Source organism: Meriones unguiculatus, chromosome 6 (genome assembly GCF_030254825.1).
Source record: "Meriones unguiculatus strain TT.TT164.6M chromosome 6, Bangor_MerUng_6.1, whole genome shotgun sequence".
NCBI classification, from domain to species: domain Eukaryota; kingdom Metazoa; phylum Chordata; class Mammalia; order Rodentia; family Muridae; genus Meriones; species Meriones unguiculatus.
In genome coordinates this window covers 109,321,825-109,337,782 of record NC_083354.1, presented here as the reverse complement: position 1 = coordinate 109,337,782, position 15,958 = coordinate 109,321,825, and the positions used below count along the sequence as shown (strand labels likewise).

General features: G+C 38.4%; 1 protein-coding gene across 2 annotated transcripts in view; it reads right to left on the bottom strand.

The window, feature by feature from the left end:
• Positions 1-727: 727 nt before the first annotated feature.
• The window catches only part of Trpa1 (transient receptor potential cation channel subfamily A member 1), a 47,068-nt gene continuing 31,837 nt past the window's right edge, over positions 728-15,958 (bottom strand). Inside the window, exons 17-27 of one of the 2 annotated variants that reach the window (XM_060384608.1) lie at positions 15,504-15,602; positions 13,687-13,757; positions 12,973-13,135; positions 11,912-12,001; positions 10,057-10,226; positions 8,902-9,031; positions 8,339-8,521; positions 6,947-7,015; positions 4,222-4,332; positions 2,458-2,555; positions 728-1,843 (exon numbers count right to left, since the gene is read on the bottom strand). In XM_060384608.1, coding sequence (XP_060240591.1) covers positions 1,633-1,843; positions 2,458-2,555; positions 4,222-4,332; positions 6,947-7,015; positions 8,339-8,521; positions 8,902-9,031; positions 10,057-10,226; positions 11,912-12,001; positions 12,973-13,135; positions 13,687-13,757; positions 15,504-15,602 — 1,395 coding nt within the window. In that variant the 3' untranslated portion in view covers positions 728-1,632. The remainder of the gene's footprint in view (positions 1,844-2,457; positions 2,556-4,221; positions 4,333-6,946; positions 7,016-8,338; positions 8,522-8,901; positions 9,032-10,056; positions 10,227-11,911; positions 12,002-12,972; positions 13,136-13,686; positions 13,758-15,503; positions 15,603-15,958) is intronic. The other variant, XM_060384609.1, reaches the window with a different exon arrangement.

Genomic DNA, 15,958 nt, shown 5'->3' with positions numbered 1-15,958 from the left:
TGTCTAGCTTTTGGACTTGAAAGAAAAGCAGAAAACTTCACATCAAAGATGAAGACACAAAGGACACTGTCTCCATTGTATGTGTTCTGTTGGCCCATGAATTTAAAACTGTCTGGGTTTATACCATGACAAGTTGCTATGTAACCGTGAGTGCTGAACTTGCACTGAATGTATGTGGCAGCAAGAAGGTGGAAATCATTAAGATACTCATCCCTTACACAAGGTAAGTCTAAGAGTGTACAAAATAAGATAGACTGTCACTAGGCTCTAAACTAGATGGACAGACATATGGCACAATTTATCTTGTAAACCTAACATCCAGTGGAAAAGTATAACAAATAGAAAAATAGACACAACCAATAACATCTATGTATCTAAAAACACTAAAAAGAATGCTATCCATATAACATAAAGACATGCATAGCAAATGTCATTTTCATACAGTAGATACCTCCTGGAGGTGAGGGAATAAACATGGGAGTTTATGAAGCTCAGTGCTGGGGTATGTGGTGAAGTCACACTTTGTGTCATATATGAAAAAAACCAAGGGGGTGGGTGATCTGATGAAGGCACATTTGCAAATTGCAAAAAGCTAAACACAATAAAAATTTATACTGCTGTCCCCGACAAATGACTCTATAGGCTTTACCCTTTATTAAGAGCGTTTGTATAAGTTACTTTCTGTTGCTATGATATAGTACCATGACCAAAAGAAAATTTGAGGGAAAGATAGTTTATTTTTGCTTTTAGTTTGAGATAGTCCATAATGGAGAAGAGAGTGTGGCAGCAAGAGCAGGAATCTGACTGATCACATTTCTGTCCATACCCATAAAATAGAGAACAAGCAAATTTGTGTGACCTTCCTAAACAGCATCATCAACGGAGTGTTAAGGAGTTTAAATGCATGAGCTTGTGGGCAACATTTCTCATTTAAACCACCACAACTGATGAACATGAATACAGAGGGAACACATCTGTTAGAATATTGATATTAATCACAATCTACTCATTAAGACTTCAGTTATACGACTCAAAGTGATGCTAAATATGGGAAGAGGGAGAAGGATGGGACTATGATATAATCTTAGTGGGAACAGAAATTACCATGTTCTGTCCCAGGTTCTAACACAGGAAGGCTTTACACTGTAGAAGTTTGAGTCCAATACTTGGGACTATAGGCATCTCGTGCTATATAGTTATTGAATAGGTATTTATTATTGACATTTATTATGACATTTATATCAATTTATTGTTTCCATTTAGTCTTGTCCTTCATTATGTGTATTCTAACAACTTTGATTTTTATTCACTCAAACGAGATTACCCTTCATTAAAATCCAACTTCAACATGTCAAAAAGGATAGTCCCAGCACATAGTGATTGGCAGAAAATATGAGCATATATATGTGTGTGTTTAAATATACATAAATATAAATATATGTGTGTGTATGAGAGACAGAGACAGGCAGAGATTGAGAGAGACAGAGAGACAGAGCTTGTAAGAACTACAGTTTCCCATGCGGTGGCATCAGTCAAACTTCAGTCTCTTTGTTCTTTTCAAAACTGACATTCACGGAAGTAAATCAAGCAGCCCCCCACTCCCATAAGATACCCCACTAAAGGTCTGGGTAACTAATAATTAGGATAACATGTTTTTGTCTTAACTGCATTTAAGACAAAATTCCACTTGCTATGCATTTGTTCTAGCCGCTCCTTTTTGAACCTGTCTTGGAAAGAACAGTGGTTGTCTTCATCCTCTGTCTCTGAGATGATTTCCATCTTCTGGATGATGAGCTTGATGAGTTCATGTTGCTTCTCCAAGAGAGAAGTGAGGTCTTTCAGCCTGTAAGAATGCATATGTGTCAGGAGCTTACTGCCAATCCTTTTAACGCTCTCCCTTTTAATTCAGCAAGGACTAGGGACTAGAAATGGTATGCACCAGATAGCTGTGCTCGGCTCGTTGCCTCATGCTAGCCATCCCATTGCTTAGGTTGGAATGATTTCCCTAGGCTACAGTTCTAGTCTGGGACTAGTGCCTCTTTCCAGTGACTGATAGGAAGCATTCAGGGGAAGGTTAAGCAGTCTCCCCATGGACATTGAGAGTCTAAACCCAGGTAAATGGTAGAGCCCTCTTGCATATTTGCTATTCCAGGGATTCTTCAAGTTGTTTTAGGGTTCTGTTATATGACCTGAGATGGCTCATGAAGACTACAGTCTATGATAACAAGCCCGGGCATAAGGAAATCAGCTCTTAAATCTCATTCCCTTATTCCTTGGAGGGAAAACTGGTTGGTGAATGGCCATAAATAAAATTGAGTCCTAAAACATGTCTCTTGATTTTGAGTGCGTGAGCAATGTCTGTCAATAAGGCCTAATCTCATACACAAAACAAAGACCAAGCATCCTACTATAACTGTATCCAGTTTCTCACAGGAGGGTAGAGGGAAAAGTACAAACCGGTATTTCTGTTTCAATATTTCCATTTCCAAACAAGTGTCAGTGTTTGGCACCTCCTGTCGTGTTTCTTGCGTACAAAGAAAGTAATGAAAAAATCGCTGTGGGTAAAACACAGTAGTTACTAGATCTGAATTAAAGCTATTAGTTTTTTGAAACTGCTCTGCCTCATCACCTACCACAACTCAACCACCAACAGTATTTCACATACAGACATTTCTGAGGCGAAATGCTAATATATTTTTTTTAACTTAGCACCATATTTTATTTCTGTCACCAGCAACTGGCCACACGGGCATGCAGATGTCAGGGATGAGTGCCCTTTAAAGCGTAGCTGACTCGAGGAAGTCAGATGTGAAATGACCAAGAATGAGATAACTCTAGGATTCTAGGCCACCAAGGAATTCAAGTGGACCAAGTATGGAAATTGAGTGAGCCAGAGGGGAGAGGAAGAGGTAAGGGGATGTTATATAAAACCAGGATGGCTGGCCCACCTAGGCCGATGAGTAGTATATGAACTGCAGCGATGAAGGTTAGGGAAACACTAGGACCTTACACTGTGGGAAGAAAAGGAAGAAGCGTGGAAGAGTGAAGTCTGGCTTTGGGTGTGCTAGATTTATTTATTTATTCTTAATTAATTTATTCTTTTTATTCACTTTACATCATGGTTGTAGCCCCATCCCCCTCCCCTCCCACTCCTATCCTACCTCCCTTCTCTTTTCCCCCTCACCGATTCCTCAGAAAAGGGGAGCTCCTGTGAGGAGCTCCGTAAGAAGACCAACAAAGCCAACTAACCAGGGCCCAGAGAGGCTTGCTGAGACTGAAGCATCAACCAATGACCATGCATGAACTGGACCTAGGTTCTCCACAAAGGTGTAACAGATGGGCAGCTTAGGCTTAATGTGGTTTCTCTAGTAAGAGAAGAGGGGACTGTGTCTGACATACATTCACTTGCCAGCTTTTTGATCACTTCCCCCAGTGGGTGCACTAAATTTAAAGAAACTTTGAGACAGACAGGTGGAAACATAAAGTAATCAGTTAAACACAGGGGCCTGGACCTCAGAAGTAAGCTCCTAGCTAGAGAAACAAGATACTGGATATTCTGGCCTTAGCTGGTGACTGCCACCATGTTCAAAGCTGGGGGATAGCATGGAGTTAAAAGAAAAACTAAAGTGATATGGACACATGATTTTGTGACTACACAAATAAAAGAACCTACAAAGAACTCAGGAAAAGGAGTCACAAAGATGTTGGCAGCCAGGGCATGGCAGATATGGGATTTGGAACTTAGGACTTTTGGTGTGGCTCTACTTTCCTATGGTGCAGGTGCACTGGCCTGGTTTGGATTTTTTTTTTTTTTATTATTTTACATGTCTTTAAAGTAGACATTCTCCTGTGTGTGTGTTCTGTATTCTGCATTGTATATTTACACTTAGATGCACATATCTGAACATAAATCTACACATAAATGTATGTGGCAAGTGATTTAAAAAAATGGAGAATGCCTACCCTGTTAGACAGCTACTAAAATGTTCAAGCAACCTTAACTACCTGCCTGGGCTTAGAGGAATGTCCCTTTGGGCATGAACAGCTGTCTCCCTCCCAGCATCCTGATACTTACAAAAGTATGTTGTGAGCATACAAAAATACAACTACTTCTTTTCACGGGCTGAGTACATTCAAAGCCTTCTGGAGGACTGCTGAGGACAGCACAATGAATGATGTCACATAGCATTATTTAGCATGCTCTTTCTTAAGAGTACTTACTAACATCCTGCCATGCCTGGGTCTGTTTGGATACACGACGGTGGATCTCTGATCAACTTTGCGTAAGTACCAGAGTGGCAGCTTTTTTTCCAAGTTGGTATGAAGTTCCACCTGAAATGAATGTTGGGTTTATTGATAGAATCCTTAGTTAGTATCTGAAACAATTCACCACTAGCGCAAAATAAAAATGGATTCCTGTGTCCCAATCGATTCGCAGTGACCGAGGTGGCTAGCCCCCCTTTCCCTGTCACTTTCCTTAGCCAGTCACCTCGTTATCCCTCCCTCCTCTCACCCATCACTCATGAGACCAGAAAGCAGTCCACAAGTAGAGTGAAACAAATGGTTGAATCATTTCATGTAAGCAAGCGGGAGTTTAGTGGCCAGGTGCTGTAGTCCACTTGGAGACACAAAGAATGAGATGGCCTCACTTCGGGGTGTTACAATACCAAGAGTCTAGCACCACTAAGAAGTTTGAATGTATGATGTACCCAGGACAGGAGAGGAAGGATTGCTTAGCTGGCGAGATACAAAGTAAATACACAAATGCAGTTAAATGGGTAAAACAAAAGAAGATATAAAGTGAACACAAAAGCATAAAACAAAAAGAGATACAAAGTGAATACAATTGTAGTTAAATGAATAAAACAAGAGGAAAACAAACCAAAAAGATGGAACTAGCATGCTTATGATCCTTCCATGGGTTTTTCTTATTATATTAGCAGGTTTAGAAGTTTCCATGACATATATTGAATATAACTATTTTGAGATACAGTATTTCTTCTCTTTACAGTATTTCTGTCTTGAGCTTGTATATAGTTTAATTGTCATAGCTTACTGTTTTGGGGGACAGGACTGGATAACTAACTCAGGGCCTTACCCATGCTCAGACAGAACTCACTATCCACTACCCACCAACTTACAACTCATCCCATTCCTCTAGGCAGTTCAAACACCTTAGCAGAAGAGAAGGAATTTAAAACACTGTCTCCAGCCAGTCGTCTTTGGCTACTGGACTGTTCAAGCATTGGAGTAAATTTACTTTCTGAGGAAAGGGAAAATCTGCAGCCCTGTTGGCAGTGCGGGAAGCAACGTAAATGCTAGAAAGAGATTACACATGGTTTTAACATGTAAGACCAGTTTTCAGGGCAGTGTGGAACCAAGACAATGACAGGTCAATGATGGATACGCCTTGGCCATGAGCACATAAGTATACATGCTTAATTATATACACCTTGATTATTTAATTATAAATTATAATTACAAATGCTTAATTATAACTTATAATTATAAATTATAAATGCTTAATTATAAATGCTTCTAGCATTTATATAGTTTTCACTCTTGTCTTTTCTTTGTCACAGTTCATTCTTTGTTGTTGTCTGCTTATTTATTCACAGAACAGTTTTCTAATATGCAGCCTGTACAAAATGTGAGAAGAGAGAACAGAAAATTATACCATAGCATGGGCTTTTCTTTCCCTGGAGCCTACTTAAGTTTCTAACTGCATATATTCAACTGATGATCAAGTATTCTTGAAGCAGCAAATGGTTCGTTTCAAAGTTGAAATTTAAAGACAATGCCATTTAGAGCATAGGTAAAAAACTACTTCAAGATTCAATATCCAAAGACTCATTCATGAACCTTTGAGTCTGGGGAGCTTTAGGATAAAATGCCTAACAAAAGAAGTCAGCAAAGCAGAGCAAAGCTTCATGTGAGTAGCTAAAACTTTACAGATAAGCCATCTGTAGGGACCCTGTGATCATATGTCAGAATATCAGGAGAACTTCTGAACTGAACGCTTGTTCTGTACAAAGACAAAATGCCTTGTATTAGTTGGGTTATGGTGGCACAGGCCTAGAATTCCAGCACTCAGTAGCCTGAGACAGGAGGATCCTGAATTCAAGGCCAAAGTGAGCAACCAATTAAGTTTAAGTTCAACCTGGTAGAACATTCACACACATACACACACACACAGAGACACACACATACACAGATATATACATTACCTATACACATACACACCCCACACATGTACACACTCATATACACATATGCACATATATACACACCTACACATACATACACACACCTATGCACACACCGACAAAGACACATACATACACACACCTATACATATACCTAAGACATATACATACACACACATATGCATACACCTCCACACATACACAGATACACACACACACCTACACACACACACACACACCCATACATACCTACACGTACACACCCTCACACCGGAGTTGCCTGTGGTCCAGCAGGTAGTTAAGCTGATGTCCACAGTTGGCCATAAGTTAACCTGATAGAAGTCGCAGACAATTTCTCAAGTTTTCTAAAGAGATTACTCCAAGGTGTTTTTTCATATCTCTCATCTTTTGGTTATAATAAGAATGCCAGAGAAAACACAAACAGACCCCACTGGCCCTCGTCAACATGGAGAGCTACCATAATTAAGCAACCATGTTCTTAGAAAATCAGCTATCCTTAAATACAAGTCAATATAAGAATGTTGATTTCCATATGTGTTTAATGATCACATTGCCCCTGGGCGTGGTGACACACGCCTGTAATCCTAGCCCTCAGGGAGGCAGAAACAGGTGGATCTCTGTGAGTTCGAGGCCAGCCTCGTCTACAAAGTGAGTCCAGGATAACCAAGGCTATACAGAGAAACCCTGCCTCAAAAAAGCAAAAATCATATATTGCTTACCTGCATAGCAATCCTCTTCAATGATGCATGCTTCTGGACCTCAGCTATGTCCCCAACTGCCAAACCAATCTGTAGTATGAGAAAAGATCAAAAATGCAGTTAAGGTCGGTCTTCCTTTCTGCTCAAGCTTCAGTAACTCAACACCATAAAGTAAACTATGTATAAACTAAACTAAAAGGTGTATAAGCAGCTACACTTCATGGACCAAATGATGCCTAAGCAACATGAATTTGTTCTTTATGTTTCTGGGGCCAGCTGGTCGAATTGTAGCTTGTGTATTTGCTTGATGTCCCTGGAATGCCTGCCCTTTTCTGAAGGAGATGAGGAGGTGGATTAGGGGAAGATGTGAGGTGGGATAGAGAGACTGGGAAGAGGAGAGGGAGGGGAAACTGCAGTTGGGATGTGATATATGAGAGAAATTATTTTTTAATAAAGCAAAAGTAATTCCTGAACCAGGAAATATAAAAAGATAATATTAGCAGATTCCGTGTTGTACATAGAATCTTCTATTCATTCTCAAGGAACAGCAGGCAAAAAAGGTTCCCGCATACATAGGTATGAATCCTGCCCACAAGTGTTCTGTCCTTATGATAGAGTTCTTTAAAGACCTTAACTTTTAATACTATTTATTATCTTGCTGATTAAACATTCAAACTGTGCCAAGATCTTTCTACAAAATGGAAGAGTGGCCTAAGGTAAGGAGGCAGCATCCAATTCAGACTAAAGTGATGGGGATGGAGCCATTGGTGAAGGAAGCCTGCCCAGAGGATCCAACACTTCAACTGAACTTTGAAAGATCAGAAAGAGTTAGCCTATGGTTGGAGGCTTTTCCAGGAAAGAGGAAAACCCTGAATAAGAGTTTCAGAGGCAGAAAGGAAAGGTGAAACAGACCTGGGGAAGATGGGAGTTGAGTTATATCAAAATGATATTGAACAAAACATGTACTACAGATGGGTCTGGACTCGATTAAGGCTTCTAAAGATTCATGAAGATGAATTTAACAGGCCCACTTTTATAATAAAATGATCAGCTTTTAAAAAGTGATAGGAAGAATTTGGCAGAGAAATGAGAGAGTATGCTCCTGCAACCACCGCTGTGAGAGAGATCAAGCGCCATGGGATGTAAGCCAACTAGAAGAAGATGTGAGAGTCGAGAAGGAGTGAAGTTAGGGAGGCAGGAATTCAGGAAACTTTCGATGATCTGGATACTATCTTTGGACTATGAAAACCAGGAGGTATTAAAACCTTATCTTCTAAGTTTGTTGCCTTCTGTAGTTTCTATTCCTAATATAAAGACGCACCTCAAATAGAGAGATGTTAAAGGGGTTAAGGATCTTCATCCTCTCTAAAGGTTCTAGGTAGTTAAAGTGGTGAGCAAAGCTACATTACTTACTAGTAAATTCATGAGAACAATTGGCACAAACATTGTGAAGGCAATAAGTTGCCCAAAGGTCAGGACTGGATATGCCAACTCCTTTCTTAGGAATGGCTCTAGGAAGGCATCTCGATAATTGATGTCTCCCAGCATCATACTGAAAGTTTGGATTAAGGAAAGCAATGGAGAGCTGAAGGCATCCTGAAAAAAAAAGGAGAATGGAAAACAGGAAATGAAAATTGCACAGCATGAAAAAGGGTTTCTTGATGACAAAATGATGAGATATGCTAAGAATAGTTTTTTTAATTCACTCAAGTAGCTAGTAGGATGCTGTCATGACAAGTATTAATAAGCTACAATCATCAAAAGGAAACAGAAACCAAATTTTGGTGCTTAAATATAAGCTTTCTAACCAGATGAAAATCTAATAAAATTATAATTTTTCTCCTATAAAATCATTTAAAATATACATAAGATAAAATCTATTCAAATATAGTTGCTAATTTACTAGGTCATCAATATTTAAGTATAAATATGTATTTCCAGTAGTATTAAGTCAACTAGAGATGCAAATATCTTACCTGGAAATTCAGAAGAACGTAAAAGCTGAGTCCAAAAGCCAGCAGGAGAAAGATAAACACTCCCGTCGATCTCAACAACGTTTTAAAAATCACCTCCAACATAACAATGAAAATCCCGCAGTTTTCAAACCTAGAAGAGTGAAAATATTAAAACAGTTGCTCGCTCTGGTGTCAAAGGTTGTTTCCTTCAGTATTTATCATGAGGTAAGTCAGATAGAAGGCTTAACAGATGACATCACTGAAGGACTAGAAATACAGCACACTCAGTGGTCGTGCCTGACTTGAACCTGCATTCCTTAGGTTTTTCCCAAAGTCATGTCCTCTTTCTCCAAGGGTCCACACCTCAGTCAGCATGGCTATACTATCTACGGCAGTACAGATTAAAGTGCGGTAAGCATATTCTTGAGGCCCAAGACTCCAGTCCAGCCTATTTCTCAACTTACTAGCTGAAGCTGTCAGCAAGATATCTTTACTCGGTGCTTAAGTTCCTTCTTTGATGCAATGCAGATCATGCAATTTATTTCTTGTTTTTATAAATACACGTAAAGACATTGAACTCAAGACTACCAACTGTTAGGAGGTGAACATAGCCTACTTTCTCTCTCTTGAATTACATACTACTTTTTAAAAATTAGATTATTTTATTCCATCTTTCTAGTAGTCTTATTTATTTAACCCAAAGTAAGGTGTTTATCAAATAAATCAGGGGAAACAAGAGTAGCTAACACTTTCATTTCCATTTCTGCCCACATTTGATCTAGGTTTGTTGGTGAAAGCGGATTTGGCACTGAAGTGGCTATGGTCATGCCTGGGCACTGTGGTTGCGATATTAAAGATGGAGATCTACAGTTGGTGTCTAGTGGGTAGACGTCAGGGATGGTGCTAACTGTACTACATGTGGCTGCGTATGCAGAACTGACCCCTCCACATGCTGACAAACACCAGAAATAATCAATGGGTACCAAATGGAGGAGCTGAAGTCTCGGTCTACACACAGAATTCCAGAGCCCTGTACCTTTCAGGATTAAGATCTTAAAATACATTTAAAACAACTAGAAACAGTGAAAAACAAGTTATAATTGCACATCACTATAATAGCCCTTTCTTTTCTCTTAAAAGGCTTACCAAGGTAAAAATCATCCAAACCGGCCATACCTTTGAAGATACAGTAGGAAGTTCATCCAGTAGAAGAATATCGCTATTGCTCCACATTGCCATTGCATATAGGCTGGAATGTTGAGGAACAAGGGCAATACGAAAACGATACTGGTTGTGTAGATAACCCATTCCAGAGCATTGTTGTAATCCAGGAAGTAATTCCTTTTCTGGATAGAGAAGCAAGGAGAACTGTCACATAGAGAAATCTGGCGTCTATGGATTGTAAAATGCTACATGGCTTTGTTATTGTTGTTTTGTTGGTTGGTTGGTTGGTTGGTTGGTTGGTTGGTTGGTTGGTTAGTTTTCCATATAAAGAGAACATTCCCTATTAAGGGAACTTCTAAAAAACTGCATGTTGGCCTCCAGAGATCTTTCTGCCTCTAAGGACACACATTTTTGGTAAGGCATTGTGAGCAAGCCTGGCTACAAAAGTGTTTGAGACCTGTTGTGAAAGTTAACCAGGGAACAGAACCAAAACATGGTGGTGTGTTTAGTAAAATGCTCGAGACATTAAATATTCCACACTGTAGACCATTTAAATATAAACCAGATTAAGGGAGACCAACTCTAATGGAGGATTTTTATAATGTTATAGTTATTAAGCTATCATTTGCACTGTTCAGTTAGGAAAATGAGAGAATTTAAAAGACAATGTTAAAACAGCAATGCAGCTTAACCCTCAGGATTATAACATTTTACTAATAATTGAATATATATGCACATGAAAGTATTTGTGATGCATAATAGTAAATGAATATAATTTTTTAATCAACACCCTTAGTATTGAATACAAATATCCGTGCTCTTACATTATTTAACAATGAAATTTTTCAAAAATGTAATAGTATGTAAAGGGAGCAAGGGCTTTCTCTGGCATGAATTCAGTGGCAGGTTCTCTGATCCCCTTCTACTGGGGGCGGGGGGTAGCCTTGCCAGGGCACAGAGGAAGACAATGCAGCCAGTCCTGATGAGACCTGATAAGCTAGGGTTAGATAGAAGGGGAGCAATATTCTTCTATTGGATGAACTTCCTACTGTATCTTCAAAGGTATGGCCGGTTTGGATGATTTTTACATTGTTAAGCCTTTTAATAGTCCCTTATCAGTGGACTAGAAGAGGGGCAAGAGGGAAGAAGAGGGAGGGAGGAAGGATGGGATTGGGAGAAGATGAGGGAGGGGGCCACAGCCAAAATACAAATTGAATAAATTGTAATATTAGAGATAAAGGATCTCTCTCATTTGTCAAAGAAAAGATCTTTGGATACTTTGTATAATTCATAGATCTAATCTGCACCTAACTAATTATCTTAAAAATAAGAATAAAGGGAAAAAAGTGCCATAAAAAAACTTTCACGCCACCTGTGTGGCAGTACAGATAACCCCAGCGTTCCAGAGGTGATGGCAAGAACAATTTGGCTTTTCCTCAATAAAAAGAAAAATCATTCATCTTATGGCAACAATTCAAAGAACGGCCTGTTTGAAGCAGGATCTGGATAAGCTCTTTAAAAATGCTTATATTACAAATTTGAAATTGAATTTATAGTGTTAGAGTTAAAATGACTATAAACAAAATATCTTAAATACAAGAGCAAACAGCAAAGTCATTCATAATGATCACTGAGGACAGACAGACCCACATGAAAGCAATAAAGGTGGAGTAACTCTATCTCATATTCTCAACTAGACAATGAACTTACCAAAAATCATGTGATGTTTTACATTTTGAAGTTTCTATATTAGTTAAGCTATGTGAATTTAATATGACAAAACCATTTCAAATAACAGTTTATTAATTAATTCATACTCTCTACATTAAAATAGTTATGACTTAGAAATACAAACTGAATTATGTACCTGTTGGAAAATTTGGACCACTTCTTTGCAATATCCAAATATACTTGATAAAAATACTAGAATCATACATATTTTTATTGGAAATGAATTCTGCAACAGAAAGTATAAGGCAGAAGGATTATGAGGTGTTTAAGAATAGACAATATTTATTTGCATCACAATATCCCACTGGTAAGTTTTATTTTTCTTTTGCTTCATTTTATGCATTGTCTACAATTTCGTTAAACTGAAAAATAGTGTCACAGTAATACTGATTTCATTTAAGAGAGATGACATACTCATTTCTTAAAACCTCTATTATTGCATGCTCAAACACTGTCAAGTGCATTATAAAGGTATCCAGATCTGCAGACCTGCATGCATTTAAAAAATTGTGATAAAGTACATATGTCATAATATTGACTGATCTATAATTTTCATTTCATGCGTTTGTTACTTATATAGTGCATATGTGTGCATGTACTCATGTCACAGTATGAAGGTGGAGATCAGAGAACAAGTTGAAGAAGTGGGTTCTCTCCATCAACTGGGTCCTAGGTATTGAACTCAGGTCATCAGGTTTGGCAACAAGTGCTTTGATCCTCTGATCCATCTTGCTGACCCCCGCAATTTGTCACTTAAAAAACTCTACATTTAAATACACCTTTATAATATAAAATGTATGATTCCTATCATTAAACACATTCACATCATTACATCACCATCTCCACTCTTTCTTTCCAAAGCTTTCACATTATGCTATTTAAAAAATAAACCTACAAATAGGCAATATCTCTCCCTATTTCCCTTTCCCTGCATTCCCCATAATGAGAAATCCATACTATTTCAGAGAACTTGTAAATTGCCACATTTAGCGTTTTAGCTAGATGGCGATGCCTCTTCAAACTCTCTTATTGACAATTTGTTAACATTGTTCTCATTTCAAGAAAGATTTTGAAAGAAATTTGCATCACATATAAGTTCAAAGTCCTGATAAGTCAGCTTTTTTTATGGGCTTCTTATTTCTAAGGAAATACAATTTTTACAATCCTTGATGTTAAAATGTTGACGTTTCAAAATACCAGAGTGTCCGCTGTTTCCATATGATTACTGGTTTCATTGATGATTCCAGTGGAGTTGAAGGCCAGTCCGGGCTTTATTCTGACAACAAGAAGGGTCATGGGTATGAGGCCAAGACAGTAAGATCCCAAGTTCATCATGTGGGCTCTAAACCCATAGGCACACCTACCAAGGGATGAGCAAACCACAACTGAGTCATCGCAAGAAAAGTATTTAAAGGCATCTGTAGAAAATAGCAATTCTCTATTTCAGACATCTGTTTCATAAATCCATTGCATTTTACAAACCAAAAATTCTTCTAATCTGCCTTCTTTGTTTTCAGAGATGGAATCTCAGCCACTGAGCAAATGTCACTCTAAATCTCACCAACTCATGGAAAAGCAGAATCTTCCATCTATGCAACCTAGCCCAAATCGAGGCTATCAATGCTACATCCCCATTACCTCGCTGCTCATTAAACTTTGTGACCCAGGGTGCTGGCTTTTGTGTCCGACAACAATTCCTCCCTACCTTTTACACATTTCAAATTGAAAAAGTGTCAAAGAGAACCTCAATAATTTTAATGACAAAATTTTTCTTGAATGCTTAGTCTTTCCTAACCTTTAAAATATTACAGTAAAAATCTACAATAACAAAATACCACTGCAATAAAATTATTTAATAGGCTTTTGACAGATGATTGTAACATCGAATTAAACAGAAGGAATGGCACCCACCATTTCATGAGTAAGTATTCCTTACACACTGGGTGGTTGAGGAGCTCTATGCGGTTATGTTGTACCATGACCTGAAAACAAGGAAAAAGCAGTAAAAGCACAATGCTATTAAATAACTGAGGAGGAAATGAGCATTTGGTTTTCTCATTTGTAACATTATTATGGTTTTATGAGTGTAACACTTTCTTATTTAAAAATTTTTGAGAAGTTGAAACTTTTACAAGAAGTAAAGATGCAAAAGAGAAGGGGGGAGGGAGTGAAAGAGAGAGATTGTTTTCATGTAGATGCAACCACTTGATTCAGTCTGTCTCTTCCTATCTCTGTCCCAAAAGTCTGGCATTCCCTTGTTAATCCTAAAGAGGGTTACAACAGAAATAGACATTATAGATAAACTGGCAAGGGTTTACCCTCACTTTGTTGTTGAAGAACGTCTTACCTTTCTAGAGGAATTTTGTCAGTAAAGCACATATAAGGAGTAAAGATAATGTGTACATTATAAGCCTTCAAGGATAGATACTAATAGTTATTAGTATCTAATAATATTTAATAATATTTCAAAACTACATGTTAATTACCACAGAAACATATAATGAGAAATGAATGATGGTGAGGGGAGCAGAGAACTCCCACATGTTCTTTCTTTCTTTTTAATTTTATTTTTTCTTATCAGTTACATTTTATTAACTCTGTACCCCAGCCGTGTCCCGATCCCTCATTCCCTCCCAGTTCCTCCCTCCCTCCCTCATCTCCACCATGCCCCTTTCCAAGTCCACTGATAGGGGGACCTCCTCCCCATTCATCTGATCCTATTTTATCAGGTATCTTCAGGACTGGCTGCAAAGCCCTCCTCTGTGGCCTAACAGGACTGCTCCTCCCTTCGGGGGTGGGGAGGCCAAAGAGCCAGTCATTGAGCAAAGTGGCAGGATACAAAATCAACTCAAAAAAATCAGAAGCCCTCCTGTATACCAAAGACAAAAAGGCTGAGAAAGAAATTAGGGAAACAACACCCTTCACAATAGCCACTAATAACATAAAATACCTTGGTGTGACTCTAACCAAGCAAGTGAAAGACCTGTTTGAGAAAAACTTCAAGTCTCTGAAGAAAGAAATCAAAGAAGATATCAGAAGATGGAAAGATCTCCCGTGCTCATGGATTGGTAGGATTAACATTGTGAAAATGGCCATACTGCCAAAAGCAATCTACAGATTCAATGCAATTCCCATCAAAATACCAACTCAATTCTTTACAGACCTTGAAAAAAAGATTCTCAGCTTCATATGGAGAAACAAAAACCCAGAATCTCCAAAACGATCCTGTACGACAACAGATCATCTGGAGGTATCTCCATTCCTGATCTCAAGCTGTACTACAGGGCAACAGTAATAAAAACTGCATGGTATTGGCATAGAAACAGAAAGGAGGATCAATGGAACCGCATAGAAGACCCAGAAATAAACCCACACACCTATGAATACTCGATATTTGACAAAGAAGCCAAATCCATTCAATGGAAAAAAGACAGCATCTTCCACATGTTCTTTCATTCACAAAAACCACTGGCATTACCATAGTGCACGGACCACACTACCTTGCTGAGGGATCCCTGCTCGGAGGATCCTGCAAGCCAGATAAACTCAGAGATGAGTTCTAGAAAAGCCAAAAGTGAAGAAACACAGGCTTGGGCAACATGGCAGTTATGGACATTGAACTATAAAACTGTCTCCCAAGAGCTCTTCCATTTCCATCAAGCATGTTGTACCCATGAAATTCAGAGCTAAATTGGAAAGCAGTCTATTACTACTAACACTAGACTTACATTGAGGATTGAAAGAGGCTCATATACCACATCTTGAGTAGGTGTTATTTTTTTGGTCATTGACAATGGGCATTGAAGATATTTGAAATTATACTCAATCTGTGGAAGAGAAAATTTCAAAACATTAGTCTAATAAAGATCTCAAACTATTTCTTTTTTAATTATTTTTGGGATTTATATTATTTTTTATCTTACATGCATGGGTGTTTTGCCTGCATATATGTCTGCATACCACATAGGTATTTGGTGCCCACATATTCCAGGAGAGGGCATTTGATCTCCTGGAACTAGAGTTACAGACTATTATGAACCACCACAATGTTGCTGAGAATTGAACCTGGGTCTTCTGAAAGATCATCCAATGCTTTTAAGCACTGAGCTGTCTGTCTATTCCTGTCATCACTTCTTGTAAATCAAACATACAAGTTTAATTTTTTTTCTGAAAGTTAACTGAT